This window comes from Poecilia formosa, unplaced genomic scaffold, assembly GCF_000485575.1.
Source record: "Poecilia formosa unplaced genomic scaffold, Poecilia_formosa-5.1.2 Scaffold20, whole genome shotgun sequence".
In the NCBI taxonomy this organism is placed as follows: Eukaryota; Metazoa; Chordata; class Actinopteri; order Cyprinodontiformes; family Poeciliidae; genus Poecilia; species Poecilia formosa.
Window position 1 is genome coordinate 979,613 of NW_006799959.1, and position 17,700 is coordinate 997,312.

The 17,700-nt window shown below is 35.0% G+C and overlaps 1 protein-coding gene across 1 annotated transcript in view; it reads right to left on the reverse strand.

Moving 5' to 3' along the window:
• The window catches only part of LOC107835740 (uncharacterized), a 36,069-nt gene extending 23,543 nt beyond the window's left edge, over window positions 1-12,526 (reverse strand). Inside the window, exon 1 of the mRNA XM_016669115.1 lies at window positions 12,260-12,526. Coding sequence (XP_016524601.1) covers window positions 12,260-12,365 — 106 coding nt within the window. The 5' untranslated portion in view covers window positions 12,366-12,526. The remainder of the gene's footprint in view (window positions 1-12,259) is intronic.
• Between the last annotated feature and the right edge of the window lie 5,174 nt (window positions 12,527-17,700).

Here is a 17,700-nt window from a genome sequence, read left to right on the forward strand (position 1 = left end):
GCTAAGTAGCAAAGAAAAACAATTGATCTTAATGCTAATCATCAAAACACTTCAATCAAATTCAGCAATCAAAGAACTTTTCAGACAAAAGACCTGCAGCTTTCTATTTAGATTATGCAAAATACATTACATTATTCTACTTGTGCAAGCTACTGATTATGTTTAAAATATGTGAGCAAGACAGATAGAAAGATAAATAATTACTACGTCACTCAGACACATTGAACGTTGAATTATGCCTTAATTTAAAATTTAAACCCAAATGCCACAAGTTAGAGACATGTTTAAAAACAATGTTGTCTTTGGCCACAATAAGAACCTCATTTAACTGAAATAAAAACCTATAGATCATCCAGTCCTTAAAACAAATGTATGAGACGATTTTCATACAGACGATGGAATGCATCCTTAAATTAGCTGATGATGTCTCCAAATCACAGCAAATTGCCTTGAGGTTGTAAATACTATGTTTATAGACATACCGGTGTTAAGGTCTTGCAATCTACAAACTAGAATAAATAAAGTAAAAAACAAAAATTAAATAAATTTACACATAAAATAAAACAATGTACCTTTTATTATATACAATTTTCTTAACAAAAGTGTCAAAAACACATTCAAATATATAATGATGGGTCTGTAACAGCTAAAAGAAAAGCAGGGGATCTGCTAACAGAGATAAAGGTAATAGAGTTAATCTTTTTACATGTTTCTGGTTATTAAAGGTGGAATCAACTAACTCACTCTTTGGTTACCTAGCAACTCATTCGTTCTCTGGTTACCTAGCAACAACCTGTGGAGCAACTTAAGGTTCCGCCACTGTTAACAGTTGTTTAACTGCACAGTAACATGGAGCGAAAACTGTGGCAGTATTTCAGATATAGTTAGATTGATATGCTGATATCGTGATACGTTTTCCAGCCGTATCGTCCAGCCCTATAAATCTGCTCAATAAAATAAAATAAAACGCTGAGCTCAACAGAAAGACTGTTATCAGGTCACGTCTCTCAGACTGTCGGCACAAAGCGCCTTGTGTGTCACTAGTGCCAGGTCCTGCAAAGCGTCACTGAAAACCTGATGGCGACCTGATTGGTGGCGTGCCAACGGCGCTCAGCCAAAACCTGAAGGGCTGGGCTTTCACCAAGCGAGCGAGAAAGAGCCTTCACACAGTTCAATCTACTAAATCTGTATCTGCATTCTTATTTAAAACAAACAAAAAATGTGTATTTGTCAACTACTATTAACCCTGAATAAATTAACATAAAGTACAATGTGTTAATGCAATTTAATTAAAGGGTGAATCAATCATAAACATCCCAAATATTAACTGTTGAAATGTTAAAATCTTCGCCATGCAGCTACTGACATGTGGGAAATGTTAAATGTCATGAAATTCCCAACAGAAAATAAATATATAACATGAAATAAAAATTATAATAATTCTATTACATGTTTAATTTGTTTCGCTTATTTTTCCACTGAATTTGACAGCTGCATAATTTTTAATTATTATAATTGTAACAAATATATAATGCATCAAACTTTTTCATGCTTTTTTGGACGTGCAATAAATATTACTGATAAATCAATAACACCATACATACAACATATAAATAGATATGTTATTTATTTAATTCTCTTGTAAAGCGTCTGAGTCCAAAAAAGTGCAAAAAATTTATGTATGTATTATTATTGTTTTTTTAATTATACAGCTGTCAAATAAACAAGCTGTAAAATATCAAAACAAATAAAAATTTTAATATTTTAGTACAAAATAAAGAGTTCTGACTCTTTGAACTCCTTGTTTGTTTTTTTTGCAGTTTTATGACATCAGAAACATTTCCCCTTGAACTCATCCACATCTTATTGTGCAGTACTCCTGCTGCAGAAAGCCCAATCAACTTTCCTGCAAATGAAATGAGTGTCACAGCGAATCCAAAATAACCCGACGGTAAAGCGAGCGGCCACTAAAGACGGGATAAGTGGATACACACGCTGCATTAATAGCAGCAGACGTGTAATTAGCCCTTTAAGCTATCAAAATAGCTTACATCTCCAAGCCAAGGGCAGTTTACATTTGTAGATAATTGTCGTGTGAATTGTGTTATTGATCCCAAGGAGACAATTAAATGTTTTTGGTCAAATAGAGAGTAGTTTCACTGACTGAGTAGATTTCTTCTCTCATTTTATTTTAGTTGGGATCTATTAACAAGATGCTTAGACGGTAATCTTAAACCCAAATTGTTGTTTTTTTTACTTTTTTTTATAAACTGCACTTAAATGTTTTTTTTATTTATAATTAAATATGTAAACATCCCCCATTCATGTTTAGTTGACAAAATGCAGAGAGAATTTGTGCATTTTGCAGCAAACGCTGTATCAGATGCCAGGCATGGTGGTGGCAGCATCATGCTGTTGGGCTGTTTTATTGTTTTATAAATTCTGTATTTTCACCTGAAATTAGCAGCTGGACAGTTAAAGCACAAGACACTGACCCAGAACATTCTGGAATAAAGATTCTGGAATAATTCTGATCAAAATTAATGGTAACGCAACTCAAAAAAAAGAAAAAAAGATGAATCAGCCAATCACAGCCAGGACGTGGGGCTTAGCGCCATCAGTCAATCTCGTGTATTTGTTCCTAAATGTGCAAATGGCAGAGAAACAATTCATTGTTACAGAAAAGCTGCTTATCCACCATCATTGGTGGCCATGCTAACTAGCCTTAACATTCTCAAAAGGCTATGCTAGCTGTAGCGTAGCAGAGAGCAAGAGGGAGGGTGATTGACAGTGCTAAGACCCGCCTCCTGGTTCTGATTGGTTGTTTCTAGTTAATGCTGGGAGAAGGCAAAGGAGTTTGATTTTTTCAGATTATTTGTCTCATACCATACTGTAATGACAGAGTTACATTTCAACAGATATGTAAAAAAATATATTCTTTATAAAAGTTACATACAACAAAGTTGCTTTTAGGACCAATTTATACAGTTAACAACAAAAAAATGCTGCTTTCAGGCTTAGTTACTCTCAAAAGACAGAAAAGATCCAGAAAGGCAGAGACTTGACCAATTTTCCCAAATAGAACTGAAACAAGATGTCAACATAAAAGGATGTCAGCCAGAAATAATGCAGTACAGCTACATTATGACACACATCTCCGTGTGTATGGAGGTCTGAATCCCTGCTGGTCCCGGCGACGGGGAGGCAGAAAGCGGGGCAGATGTCAGACACGTGTCAGCTGGAGTGATTGTATGAGAGGATGCGTGCTGCTGGTAGCGGTGGGATAATCGCTCTGAGCTAATGCCTTAAGCAGGGCTGAAACCTAGCGGACCCGGCTGCATTGTGCCAGGGGATGAATTACAAAAAAATATATAAAAATTACTCAAATTTAAACCTTTCCTCTTTTTTTAATGAAATGAAGCGCAGGAAGTATTGTGCATGATCAAAAGCTGTTAAAATGCTTTTCCCAATTAGGGAGGTTTTGAGACGACAAGCTATTGTTGCTATTAGTAGAAAACAGAGTGATGTTCACGTGACGACGGATTAAAGCTGCTGCTCACAAGCTCCCCTGCACGGGAATTGTTATGTCACACTCACATCTGTATAGTCTGAAAACAGCAAATGGACAAGAATCGCAGCTTTGATTGCAAACGCTGAACATTTTTCTGGTATTTATGTTGCAAATCATGGTCAATTTTTTTTGACCAACAGTTTCAATAAACAACATGTAAGGTTTTTTTCTTTTTTCAAACACAGGTTCTGTGTTTATCTGAAAAGTTTTAACTTAAGGTTGAAAAACGTATCACATTATAAGCATTTTATATCAGTCGATATCAATAATTATCAATTAGTTTCTGTTTTAAATATCTGAAATTCTGCCAAACTTTCCTGTTTTATCCAGTTTTCACTTTTTATTTTTAAGCAGTTCTGAGAAACTTGAAACTGCTGTTGCACCAGTTGCTCAACAGGATGTTGCTAGGTAACAAAGTTTGAGGGGAGGGACTTCAAACTGCTAATTACCCAGCAGGTTGTTGCTAGGTAACCAAGAGTGAGCCAGTTAGTTGATGCCACCAACTTTTCTTAGCAAGCTGAGAGGTTGAGCAGTTATCTACATCTCCCAGAATGCTGTGCGGATCTGGAACAAAGTTCAGAGAATATTCTATATATTTCTATCAGATGTTTTATTTATGGATACTGATCACATGTCTATTTCAATATATATTGTTGTTGGTTTATTGTCCTGTCTTATTTTGACTATCACTGTGGTGTCGATGGAGTTCACTTTGATTTTATAGAAAGTAAAATCACAATCATCCAGTGACTTTTACTCAAAAACATACTAGGGTCAATTGCTTTGAGTTGTGTGCCAGTCGCACTAAGCAGTGCACTTCTGTCTAAAAGTGCAATAACAAAGGAACAAATGTTATCTACATCAAAAGCAATAAATAAAAACTGATTTCTGTTGGACTTTGAAGAAATAATGAGGCTAGAACAATAATGCAAATAAAAAAAACATTACAGATATAATTTTCTCTGCAGAGTTTCCCCCTTAGTCATCCTGCTGCTGAGAGCGTGAGCACTCAGGCAGGAGAGGTGGCTCTGGTTTGATCTCCTAACAGGGATGTGAAAGTGGAGCTTTGAAGCTCAAAGGAAGAACAGACCTCTGAGTGGTGAATTAAAAACATTTCAGGCCACAAACACACAGAGAAACAATACACCTGCTTGTTCTGTGGGACTCGCCCTCCCTGATCAAAGAGTGAAATCTACTTCGTATGATCTATTTTAATGAAAATATCGCATTTTTATACAACATTGGGAAAAATTAAACACAGGAAGAAGACAAAAAAATTGTTTAGTTGTAATCCTCATTTACAAATGGTCATTCATTCAAACCAGTTCGACCTTTGTTGACTGCAAAGTGTAGCTTTTATCTTTGGTTTCAGGTTCTGGGAGTCTCTGCTCCAAAATCCACAAAACCCAGAGGTTTCTTAGCAACAACTTGTTGAGTAACTTGTGCAGCAGCAGTTTCATGTCATAACTGCTGAAAAATAAAAATAAATGTTGTGAAGTGAAAGGAAAAAATGAGAACAATCAGCTCAAGAGGTTGGTATAACTTTTCCGACATTGAAATTCAAACATTTTCAAGCATTTTCAAGGTAAGTTTTCAAACTTTTTCAGCACCACATTTGGAAAGAAAAACACTACAAATTAACTAAAAAAAGTGTTTCAATTCACTATTATTGGATATAATTTATTACTGTTATTTACAATGTCTTGTGATAGTACTCTACATTCTACAGCTGAATTAAAATATAACAAAATTTTACGTTTTAATCATTTCACACCCAAAACGTATAAAATATAAGCCAACCTGTATTTCAATTAAATTGATCAATAAGTGACTGAGTCATTAGGAATAATAAATATTTAATACTTTGAAACAATCCAAACAAATCATGTTAAGGTAAATTACCTTCCTATTCAAATTAAATGCTTAAACACAAAATAAAAGGCAAAAAAAATAAAAAATGTTCAAATTTTTCTGACTTTTATCAAGACAATTTTAGTCTGATTTAACTTCAAGCAGTGAGAAAAAGATTTGTCTTTTTATTAGATCTATAAGAATATTTGGTTTCAACAGTAAATAATGTTTTCCACATTTAGGCTGTAGATCAAAACTGCAGTTTGAATATCAAGTACTTTCAAGGATTTTATACAAAAATCCAGCACTTTCCAAACCCGGAAAACACCTACATGAAAGGCTTTCAAGCACCTGCAATTTAAATAGATGCGAGTGGCCTAAAACGTGGGTTAGGAGATCCCCAGTGTGTTGCAATGTCTGATAAAATCTGCTGAACAGCAGCAGCAGCAGGCCGGCAGGAGTAGACTGTGTCATTACAAGGAGCCAGACTGCGGGTCTATTTTTAGCTTTAGCCCGGTGGCTTTGAGAGCGTACAGGTTGGAAACCTGTTGGCCATGAAATTAACACCCTTTCACTTCCATTAGATCATAAATAACCCCGCAGACCTGCTGAAATACATCTACCGACAGCTCAGAACATGTTGGATACGCTACATTCAGGGTTTTACACACAACTTAGCAGCTGCTCGCTGCGTGGCAGCAGAGAGGTCCTTTAAAAAAAAAAATCTGATTTCAGCTCAGAAAATAATTCATGGGAAAATACAGTGAAGTCAGAAGAGAAAATGTTGATTGCACTTCTTGTTTGTCAGTTAATTTTACGTCGGCATATTAAGGCACAAAATTATAAAATAGCCTTTGGATTCTTCCTTTTTGGTAGTATTTTCTAATTTTTGGCACTTCAGTACGTTTACGATTAAAATAATAAAGCAGTTTGGATATTGAACCAATAAAGAAGATTAAAGAAGTAATTTTTTCACAGATATCAAATACCTGTCAAATTTCTTGGTATCAATAGCCCTTTTTTTAAGGACAATTAGTTTACAGAGACTTCATAATTTATTTTAGTTGTTTATTTGGAATATTTAAATGTCTTCCAGTTTCCAGTGTTAAATGTTCATTAGAATTTAAAGTTTATTGATCTTTGTGAGGGTGTATTACTCTATTTACTGATTAGAGATTAGTAGCTGTGGCTGATGCTACTGAAAGTTTACTTCTGCCCATTAAGTGTTTCTATCTGCTTTACTTGGATTATTGCCTCAGACTTCAGGCTATTTAAGGTTTTCATGTCAGTGGCACAAGCAGAAGTGTCTCCTTTAAGTTTCCCTGGAAGCACTGCCAATTAAGCAGCAAGAAACACACCAGGACAAATCAAATTTTATTTGTATAGCACATTTCAGCAGCAAGGCATTTCAAAGTGCTTTACATAATTAAAATAAAACAGCATGTGACATTGAATAAACAGTGAGAAACAAATATAAATAAAACAAAACCACATGTGAGCACAAATATTCCAAAATTGATTGCAAATATTTCTAAAGTTGCTCCACAAATCAGTGATTTTGATTTAAATAAATGTTAAAAAATTCAAAAGTCCAACAGGAACTGGTCTATGGTTGCATATCATAGATCGGTTCCTGGTAAGGCCACTGTAGTTAGAAAAAAAAAAGGAAGAGTCCATTTCTACCAAAAGAATTCAGACGTTTTGAGATTAATACAAGAAATCTTCTAGCAAGAACTCAGAAATTTCTGAGCTCCAAAAGTAAAAAAGTATTGCATTAAAAAAATCTAAGAAATATTCTAGAAAATGAAAATGTCTGCACTAGAAAAGTCAAAAATTGCTAGAAAAACACTCCTTTGCTACTGAAGAGTAGCAAAGGAGTGGGCCAGCACCTACTGCTGGCCAACATTACTGACTTATTTTACAGCTGCACCTAGATTAATCTGAAAAATCCAAGAAAAAACTTGGAAATTTCTGAGTTTCAAAAGTTGAAAGATTCTGACTTTTGGAAATTCTCTTCAAAAAGTAGATGTTTTTATACTTTTGAAACAGAAGTTTTTCTAGAAAATTAATTAATCTCAAAATTTCTGAGTTTTTCAATGAAATTTACTACCTTTATTTTCTACCTACAATGATCCTAATGCGTCGACGTAATGATCAGTTTGAAAAGATGTGTAATATCATTTCATTTGAAAAAGCATTTAAGCATACAGATATTAATATTTTAAGTTTGTTAATGGGTTTACCAATTCATTCTAGCAGGACTGCCATGATCTAGAAATGAAAAAGAGTTTGACACTCCTGTCTTAAACAATTACAGAAAATGTCCTGAAGTTATACTAGGGCAGAAGATCATTCATACAGCGAGTCAAAAACAGAAGGAGCTTCATACAGGAAGTAAAATAAAGAGTGCAGGGACATGAAGTCCACATTCCCATACGACAGAGAGAGGACAGTGAGAGCAGCAGATGGCCTGGGGATTACTTCCCCTCGGTTCCCATCCCCCTGATTCCAGAACGGGCCGCTGAAGCTTTACTGCTCTCTCTGCCGATCCAGTCCACCGTGCTGAATGACCCGGTCTGTTCTCACCTACTGCTGGCCCACATTTCTGACTCATTTTACAGCTGCAACTATCGATTATTCAGACAATTAACCAGTTATTCTAACGATTAATCAGTTATTCTAACTATTAATCGATTATTCTGATCAGATTTTAAAAATGCCCTATTGTGCAGATTTTTTTTATTTAAGCTCTTTTTATATATGAAAGTTCATTTAGCATATGTCTGATCATTTATTGCAAAGGAAGCATCTAGTAGCACTTCTGCAGTACATTTTTTGAGAGCTGCACCCACCTCTGGCAACAATCGCCACGCTTTACAGACAGTTGGGCAGTAACTAGTTACATTTACTCAATTTACCTGAGTAACTTTTTGAAAAAAGAAAAATAAACTTTTAGGAGTATTTTTACTACGCTGAACTTTTTACTTTTAACTTAGTAATTTTATTATGAAGTATTGCTGCTCTTGAGTGAAATTTCTGTATTTTCTACCCACTGTTCTACCAACAGACACACACCTGCAGTTTTTTGTTAAAGTTTTATACATTTTTTACTGAAAAAAAAAACTGATTTGGAAAAATTTTCTTTTGCCTGGTTTTATTTTACTTATATAAATTGTCATTTTCTTTAAAAAAAAAATCCACTTAACTTTATATTTTGGTCTGTCATGATATAATTTTTAAATATTAAAGTATTGAATACTTTACTCTTACTTGAGAAGCTTCTTGGACAGATACTTTACTTTAACTTGAGTAAAAATATGTTGAAGTAGTGCTACTCTTACTTGAGTACAGTTTTTGGTTTCTCTGTCCACCTCTGCTTACTGCAAAAATAATTTCCTCTAATCCAAATCGTCACAGCAGCCTGATTCAACAAAGTATGATGTAATCCCATTACTGTTTGCATTTACTCAGCTGATAATTGCCTTCCAGAAATAGAGTGTGGATGAGATGTCAGAAAACATGTGCAGGTTTTTCTCTTCCTCGACAAAGCCAGGAATGAGGAAAGCATTTTTAAAATGTCGCCTCACCTGTTCCTCTGCTTTTCCCAGAAGGAAGTGAAACTAGCTTTAGTCAGGCAGAACAACTCTACCTGTCCGGATGTATGAAACTCCTGATGAATTATCTCTCTGAACATTATCTGGAGATCATAGCTAAGAAAACTCAGAAAATCTCCAGCAGCTTGGTCAGGATGATAAAGAAAATCGTCTTACAAGAACGTTTCAGCAAGAACTGAAGAGTAAATAAGTTTGCATGTAGCTATAGTAGAAATGATGGCAGATAAATCAGGCTGTTTACAAGCTATTCACAATTACAGAATCCTGCAGAGGTGGCAAAAAATAACTTCAGAATTTCTCATTTTAAACATGGCAACAATCTGGACACCTTCATTAATGGTGCAATCGCCTCATTTTTTCTGTTTAAAAAAATAAGGCATTTTTTTAAATGCATGTCTTTACATCAACACAGTATAGTGTGAAGTTTTTCTGCAGCTGCTGTTCACATGTCACAGCAAACATGGTCATATTGTCATTAGCATCTGGCTCAAGCGTTAATCAGAATGAGCTAATGAGCAGCAACTGTATCGCTAACTGTTAGAGCACCAGGAGGGACGTATGGCATCACGGCTCTGCCAGATTTATTTTCACTAGAATCACCACAATTGTTATTTACTCAAATATAAAAGGGAATTAAAGTGGTGTAAGCCTCCAGAGTCAATCATGTTTCTTAAATTTTACAGGACAAACTCCTACTGTTTGATACAAGATCACAAGATTTTTGAAGGTCAATTTTGTTTACAGACACTTTATAATTCATTTTATTGTTTTGTTTATTTTGGATATTGAAAGAGTCTTCCAGCTCCAGTGTTAAATGATCATTAGAATTTAAAGATTATTGATCTCTAAGAATATGTTCTTTTGCAATTACCATTATATTAATTGAAAATGGTCTCAAAATAATATCGTTTATCGCAATAACTTCTGGGACAATTTATTATCCAGTGACAGCTCTGCTTCTGATTTTGCAGAAAGATAAGAAAAATATCTAAAAGAAATCTAAATATTCTGGCATTTACCAAGCAAATTATTGAAGTAATACTTCATTTGGGTTATTTAATGAATCATTGAGGAAATAAAAAAGGTTTTGTTTCATCTAACTTTTAATTAACTTGAAAAACATTTAGCTTTACTGGCCACTTATAAGCAAATTTAAAGCAAGATTATTAGTTTTCTGCCTAAAGAAGACAGGTGACAGTTGAAAACCTGCAGCAGTATTTCAGGTGACAGTCTGAAGCCCTGCGGGTTCATCAGTAACAGAACTACACTCTCCATTTCTGCTCAAGAAACAGAATTACTTTTTTCTTCTTTTTTTATATATATAAAGTCAGCCGCCTGAACCCAGCTGTGCTTCACTCCCTCCATCTCTCACACTTCATCAGCGAGTTCAGTGATGGAAAAACGGCCCGAAGATGAGAAACAACACGCCGCAACAATAGTTTGATGGTGTGAAAATCAATATGTGAGCGACAGGAGAGCAATTAAAGCTACGTTCACACTGCAGGCCTTACTGATCACTTCCGATTTGTTGTGAAATCTGATTTATTTTTTGATGTGGTCGTTCACATTTCCAAATATTCTTGACATGTATGTGTTCTCCAGTGTGAATCGCAAACGACCCGAAAGTGTCCCGCATGCGCAGTAGAGGGCGCAATAACGTCACACGTAGCGAGCGCTCCCAGTGTTTTGCCAACTGTCATAAAAAAAAAAGAAAAAAAAGACGTTCTTACCGTTTGTAGAAGTAAACATGGATGCTAATAGTGGAGCATATCTTACGATTTTAAAGTTGTCCGACTGGAGCCAGCACATTAAGAACTTAATCCTCATTACCGTCCCATGGTTGTTTTTCTCTTTTCTTTCCGCTTGCGCGAATCCAGGACGCAGAATAGTGACGTTTGTCGAGTATCAATGACGTTCCAAGTCGGATGAACGTAGACGTTAATACGCGGATGAATGCGCCCTGGCTGTTCAGGTCACATTTGATACGTATCAGATACCTATATCCTAGTAGACTGGGTCGTATTCGGAAAAAAAATCGGATCTGTGTTGTTCAGACTGTCAAAGATCAACTACACGTCGCTGTATGACAAAAAAAAGTGAACGTAGTTTAGAGATCCAGAGCGGAACCAACGCTGCAGATCTGGTTGTGTTGGCCAGATTCCCAACTTTATCAGTAAATATACACACGCTGTTTTTCACTCCTCCTGCTGAGCATCACTGATAAGCTCCATATGAAAACCTGCCATATCCGGGCAGGTTTGTAAAACAAATATGTTTTACTGCAACTCAAGGTGCAGTAAAACATATTTGTCATGTGTTTTACCAGTTCTGGTAAAAAATAAATAAATAAAATCACTGGAACTGGTGATTATTAAACCAGTTCTGGTAGAAAAAGCAAGAAAACAACCTACATTTTGTTTTTTTTTTAAACTAATCCACGTGGCAGAACTTTCAAAAAGCAATATTTTTGTTTACATGTCTTAAATACCACATTTAAATTTCTATCCATTTGATAACTTTCAGTGATAATTTGTTTTCTAAAAAAAACGAATCAGACAAGTTTGTCTACAACACACCTGGAATGAAGGCTGCATTCCTGTAAATGGCTGCAGAAGTCGCATGCAGCCTTCATTCATAAGTTATTTTCCTGTCATTTCAAGTTTAAAATACTTGTATTGACAGTTCCCCCAAAGCCGTTTTTCCATATTCAACTAACCAGAGTCAGCATGGTAGTTTATTTTAAAATAAAATGCAAAGAAATCACTGACTATTCAACAGGTTCCAATTGTATTTTGTAAGAAAAATATATGTAGTAATCCGTTTAAGAAAAATGTACTAAACTTCAAATCACTTCAGATTGACGAGATAATTGAACCATGATTTGGTGGTAGTTTGCATTTTTTCCCCCGCTAAATGTTACTTTAAAATTTGCTCTCCAGTTTAAAACTTTTTCTAGTTAAGTTCAAGTTTTAAGGAGGTTCCACACGAATAAAGTAGATTTACTGTAATTTTTTTATTTAGACTCGAAGGCATCGACTTCAAGGTTTCTGTAAAACAATTGGATGTAGTCGAATTCACTCCTGCTTAAAACGCGGCGATTTTTAACTAAAACTAGACTTTACGCTTTGAGTTCTGTATAATTCCTTCTACAGTTTTGCACCAATTTCCCCTCTCAAACCATAGCAAGCATAATATTTAACATAAATCTAACCAGAGCGCATACCTCTGACGCACAGCAGGGACATCGCAGCGGGATTCTGCAGTTCCTCCAAAGCCGAGCAACCCTCAGTGAGTTTCCCCAACCCAGTTGCCTGTTGCTCCGCAGTCATTTATACTCCAGCCAAAAATCTCACTCACTTTCCGCGCCATCACACAAATGAATAAAATAAAAAAAAGGAAGCAGCAATGATGTGACGCGGACAATCCGCGGAGCCCTGAGGGGTTTCAGGGTTGACTGTCACCGGCTGAGACCGACAGACTACCGGCTGAAATCCGGTAGAGCGAGGCGGCTCTGCTGCTGCGTTCACGGACCGGAGTAAGGAGTCGGAGTTTAGAGATTCCGATTCGTAACAGGTGTTTCATGCAACTTTTAGAAAAATTGTATTGACCGACGTCTTTAATATAAAGCTTTGGCCATTTAGATTATCTTTTCTAGAACAAAAAGGTAATTTATACTTTACCAAAACCAATTGTAACCTTCAACATGAAGTTTTACAACCAGAACCCATCCTTAAGATAATATTTTAATTGTGTGAAGAAATTGAGGCCATTAGTCATCATTTATCTTTACTGGAAGGGTTATGAAAAGACAAAAAAAGTCTCAAGTCTTCTTTCTTCCATAGTTTAGAGCAAACTCATCATAAAGAGACAGTAAAAAACAGTCAAGGGGATAAATATAAATGCTGTAAACTTACCTGGTGGAACTCTTCGTCTTCCTTCATTTTGATCCAAAGAATGAAACATTCTATCAGAAGGCTGGTGTTGTTCCCAGACCTGAGGATTTGGTTGATTTGGTCCTTGAGGTTTGGGCACCTGATGTCTTTGGTGGCTGATAGGTGCCTCTAAAGAGGGGTTTTGCTTGCATCTTTGCCCATGAGACAGGGGTAGATAATGTTGCTGGTAGGAAGGACCCTGAGACCTCTGGGTTGGGGGTCTTTGTTAGTGGTTTATTAACTCTTGGGGTTTGGGCCCCTGCTGGAAGTTAAAGGCCTGGTTTGGAAAAATGGCCTGTGGCTGGTTCCGTGGGACTCAGGCCTCTAATATTGCCGATAGTTGCTAGGTTCCTGAGGCATAGGGTTTATGGGAATGTTCTCCCTTGGTGCCCAGAAACATGGAACTGAGGTTTCTGCTGATATCTTGGCACCTGAGTTGTAACCTTGATTCACAAAAGGAACATGGGGAAAGTTTTCTTGATGGTTGAGGACCTCAGACTGCGAAGTGGGAATCAGTTGGTAGCCATGAGGGACATTGCTCTCAGCAGGAGCAGAATCATGAGGGAAAGCTGTGAAACAATAAGTTATAAGCTCCGGTACCCAAGATATAGAGTGTATGACAATCCAAAACTCATAATTCAAATGTTAATCAGCAAGCTGACATTCAGTTCTGGCTTGGAGCTCCCCAATGAACAGCAGCCAGAGCAGCACCAGCCTAGAAATAAATCAGGTTAAACCATAAATATAGACCATTCAAGGAAATGTTTAAGTCTGAAAATAACTGCCCCCAAAAATGCTACCATTGAATATTTGCCATGGCTTGAGAAAAAGTCAGGAAAACAAACATTTAGAAATACCTGTAAGACTCAACAAACTAACCAAGTTTATGTCTTTCTTCTTTCCATAAAGCTGAGAAACCTGTTAAGCATTTAACTAGATGTGAACTAACCAATCACAGCTGCTTCATCCTGAACGCTTGACTGACATGAGGTGGATCTAATGGAGGCAGGTTCAACCTGCAGGTGTTTCAAGAAAGAAAGCTTCATTTTATGTCTGTTGAGAATTTTTATTTTATTTCAAACAAGTTTTTAAAAGACCGAAAGACTGATTTTATGTAAGAAATGTTACTTTTAGTAAAAACTGAGGAACGCTGAACATTTGACATTTTACAACTGAAAAAATTCAAAGACATCTTTGGAAGAGGTAAAATTTTTATTGATTTTTTTTGTAGTTCTTAAAATACCAGGTAAATATCTAAAAAGTATCTAAGCTCATAACATCCTTAAGTTAATTAAATATAATGATTTATTCTTTGTAATAAATGAAATATTTGCGCAACTATTGCCAGATAAAGGCAACTTCTCATTTTGAGTCATATTATATGCAATATTTACATAAAATACAAAAGTTACTTCAACATTTTCTAGCTGATGTTCCTTTCTGATCTTATGAGAAATATTTTATTTTTCATATATTCTAAGACATGAATGCAACACATAACTTATGTGACTGCTGTATTTAAAACATTTTAAAATGTATTTACATTTTTTAATAGTTGTATAGATATAAAATAAGCCTCTGAACAACGAGCATGTGTTTTATTTATTCTTTTACAGTTGTTTAAGATTGCTTTGTTGTATTAAGGTTTGATTTTGGATACTTTCATAAATAGAACAATTTATATGTATATTTGTACAAAAAGCTACTTGCAGATCCACTCTGTGAGGGATCCATGTAAGATTATACAGCTGAGCAACGGATGCCAAAGATCAGACTCTAGTACAGAACTTCCACTCATGTTATGTAAACAGATCTTTTTTTTTTAATCTGAAAAAAACAGAAACAAACATTATATAATGAACTACCTCGTCGGTAGTACTGGGATTATGGGGAGATCCTGTATGCACATGATCCCGCCGTGATCCTCATCTCACCGGACGAGACCAGATCAGAAAACGTAGAAGCTATAGTTCTTAATAAACTAAGAGTTAAAGACACCAGAGCAGGTAAAATGATGTTGAATGTATATTAAAATGTTTATTATAGCAGAAACTAAATATTTCATTCAAAACTTATTGTGAAACTTGTGGATCCTTTGAGTAAGTGTTACATCATCTTTGGTTTGGTACAAAATCAGTTGTTTATAATTAATTAAACCAGAAATTAGTATATTTCACCTATATTCTGCAAGCATAAATCCATTACAAGTTGATTTAGAAAAAATGCAGCTCTTAGCTACTCCTACAGGACACATTCTGCCATCTAGTGGCAGAAAAAGGGAGTTCATTGGTCAAGTACAAAAAATCTCCTGCCAAAAATGCATGTGGAGAGTATTAGGATATTAAATCCATATTAAACCCATACTAATAATTGCATTACCTTTAGGTTGCCAGTAGGGCCCTCGCATTCAGCACAGTGGGATGTTTTGTGATCCAGCTAAAAGGTGGAAAGAGCAAAAAAATTGGTAGAAATGTTGATCCATAATGATTATTTTTAATTTTATCACAACATTCACCAGAATTATCAAATTAAAGCCTTAAAAAATTTGCTTTTTGCAGTTGTCACTCTGGGAATTAAACAGCTAACTCACAACTAAACTAAATTTTTACAACTGAAACCTCCCATCACTCTCTTTACCCAGTTAAACCCAATTAAACCCAATTAAACCACTCCAGCAGTTTCACTTTTGCAACATTACAATCCAAACCACAACAGATGACTGGTTTAAGATGCTAAGTACGTAAACAGATGGTCAAAAATCAAACAAGTGGCGGTGCAATTATTTTATTATGGATATTTGTACTGTCATTTCTTTTTAACTTGACTAAAAACTGATGTGTAAACATTTTCAGATAAAGTACTTAACATGGTTTTATTATTCATGCCAACAAGAATGAAATACAAAATTTTTCTGGTAGCCCTGATACCCCATCAAGATATGGGGTATCATGATGGGGTATTCAATTTGCTAGTTAGTGCTTAAGCCTTTTCAGAACAGCCTTGAAAAAGAGTTTTTTGTTTTTTTTGTTTGTTTGTCTTTGTTTTTTATTAAACTGCAAAAATTCACCCTACTTCAGCATGCTTAAAAAAGTTATATTCAAGTACCAGACATACAGAACTTTGGTTTTGGATGGTTGACTTCCCTCACCACCCAGACAGATGCTTCAAAGTTACTATATGAATAAAGCACCACTTTACCTTTCCAGGAATATACTTCCTTAATTCAAATTAGTGTCCAACACTGTAACAAAGAATTAGAAAAACCCAAGAAATGCAGTTACCACATGTCAATGTATTGGCTTTTATTTTCTGAGTTGTCAAGTTTTGGCCAACTTAATAAAGGTACAGCTGCATGGTTGGAGGGCTGGAAAGAAAAAAAATATGAAAAGAAGAAGAAGAAAAAGAAGAACAGAAAGATGTACAATTTTTCTGCCACATTTTATGCTTAGTTTAGTTCACATAATCTAATGAGTTTCTGGAATCTGACCAGGTGTCCATATTTGCCTTATTTTTGGTGATTTATTGGAGGAGGTCCACTTAATTTTATGAAAATGATGGCAGCCAGCTCAATTGTGCAGTGAAATATATCAGTAAATTTCAATTAATTCAATGACAAAGCAGGAAACTGTTTATTTTCTGAATGAATTTAATGTGCTTAATTGTGCTAAATGTCATTGTAAAACGTCCTGTTTGATTGTAATAAAAAATATGACCACTAGATGGGGCTCATTTAACATAACAGAAAAAAGGCTGATAAGGTAAACAGATATGATTCCCACCTTAAATGTATTTTTTCTTTATGTTTGGTAGTAGAGGTCAAGCTGATTTACAAAGAACATGATACTCAAACTAATCTATGAGTCTAACATATCTACTATCATTAGCATAATTTGTAATTAGCTTACATCATAACAGTGGCTATTATGGCTGTTGATTTTAACCTCGCAAGGGAAACAAACAAAAAAATAATTTGGAGTTTGAAATGTAGAGAGGTATTTAGTGTGCCATTTTTTAACTATTCAGAAGTAACATCAGCTGATAAATAATACATTTACAGTAAACAAGTTGAGTTTGACATCTTATACATCCCCAACAGGGACAGCAGCCATCAACAGGAAGAGATTAACTGTTATTTGCGTAACAATATAGAAAAAGTATTTCTAGGTGTAACAGAATTTACACCTAGTTACATTTATTCAGGCACATTTACTTGAGTAATGTTTTTAAAAGTACTTTTAGGAGTATTTTACTATGATATTCTTTTTACTTTCTCTTAATTATTTTTTTTTATAAAGTAATTGCTACTCTTACATGAGTAAAATTTCTGGATTTTCTGGATTACTCACAATTCTCAAATTCACCTGACACAGACACACACAGTTTTTGTTAAAGTTTTTTTTTATTAAAAAAAACTGATTTGGAACATTTTTTAGTTTGCCTATTTTATTTGTTTGTTACTTTATGAATTATTGTCATTTATGTCCTTCAAATACCAACATTTCTACTTAATTTTATTTTTTTTCTTTCTGATTATGTAATTTTAAATATTAAATGATTGATAATTTGATAAGTTATTCAGTACTTGAGTAGCCTTTTTGCGAAATACTTTTTTACTCTTACTTTAGTAATTTCTTGGCTACTTTTTACTTTTACTTGAGTAAAAATATGTTGAAATAGTGATGCTCTTACTTGAGAACAATTTTTGTTCTCAAGGTTCTTTAAATCAATAAAT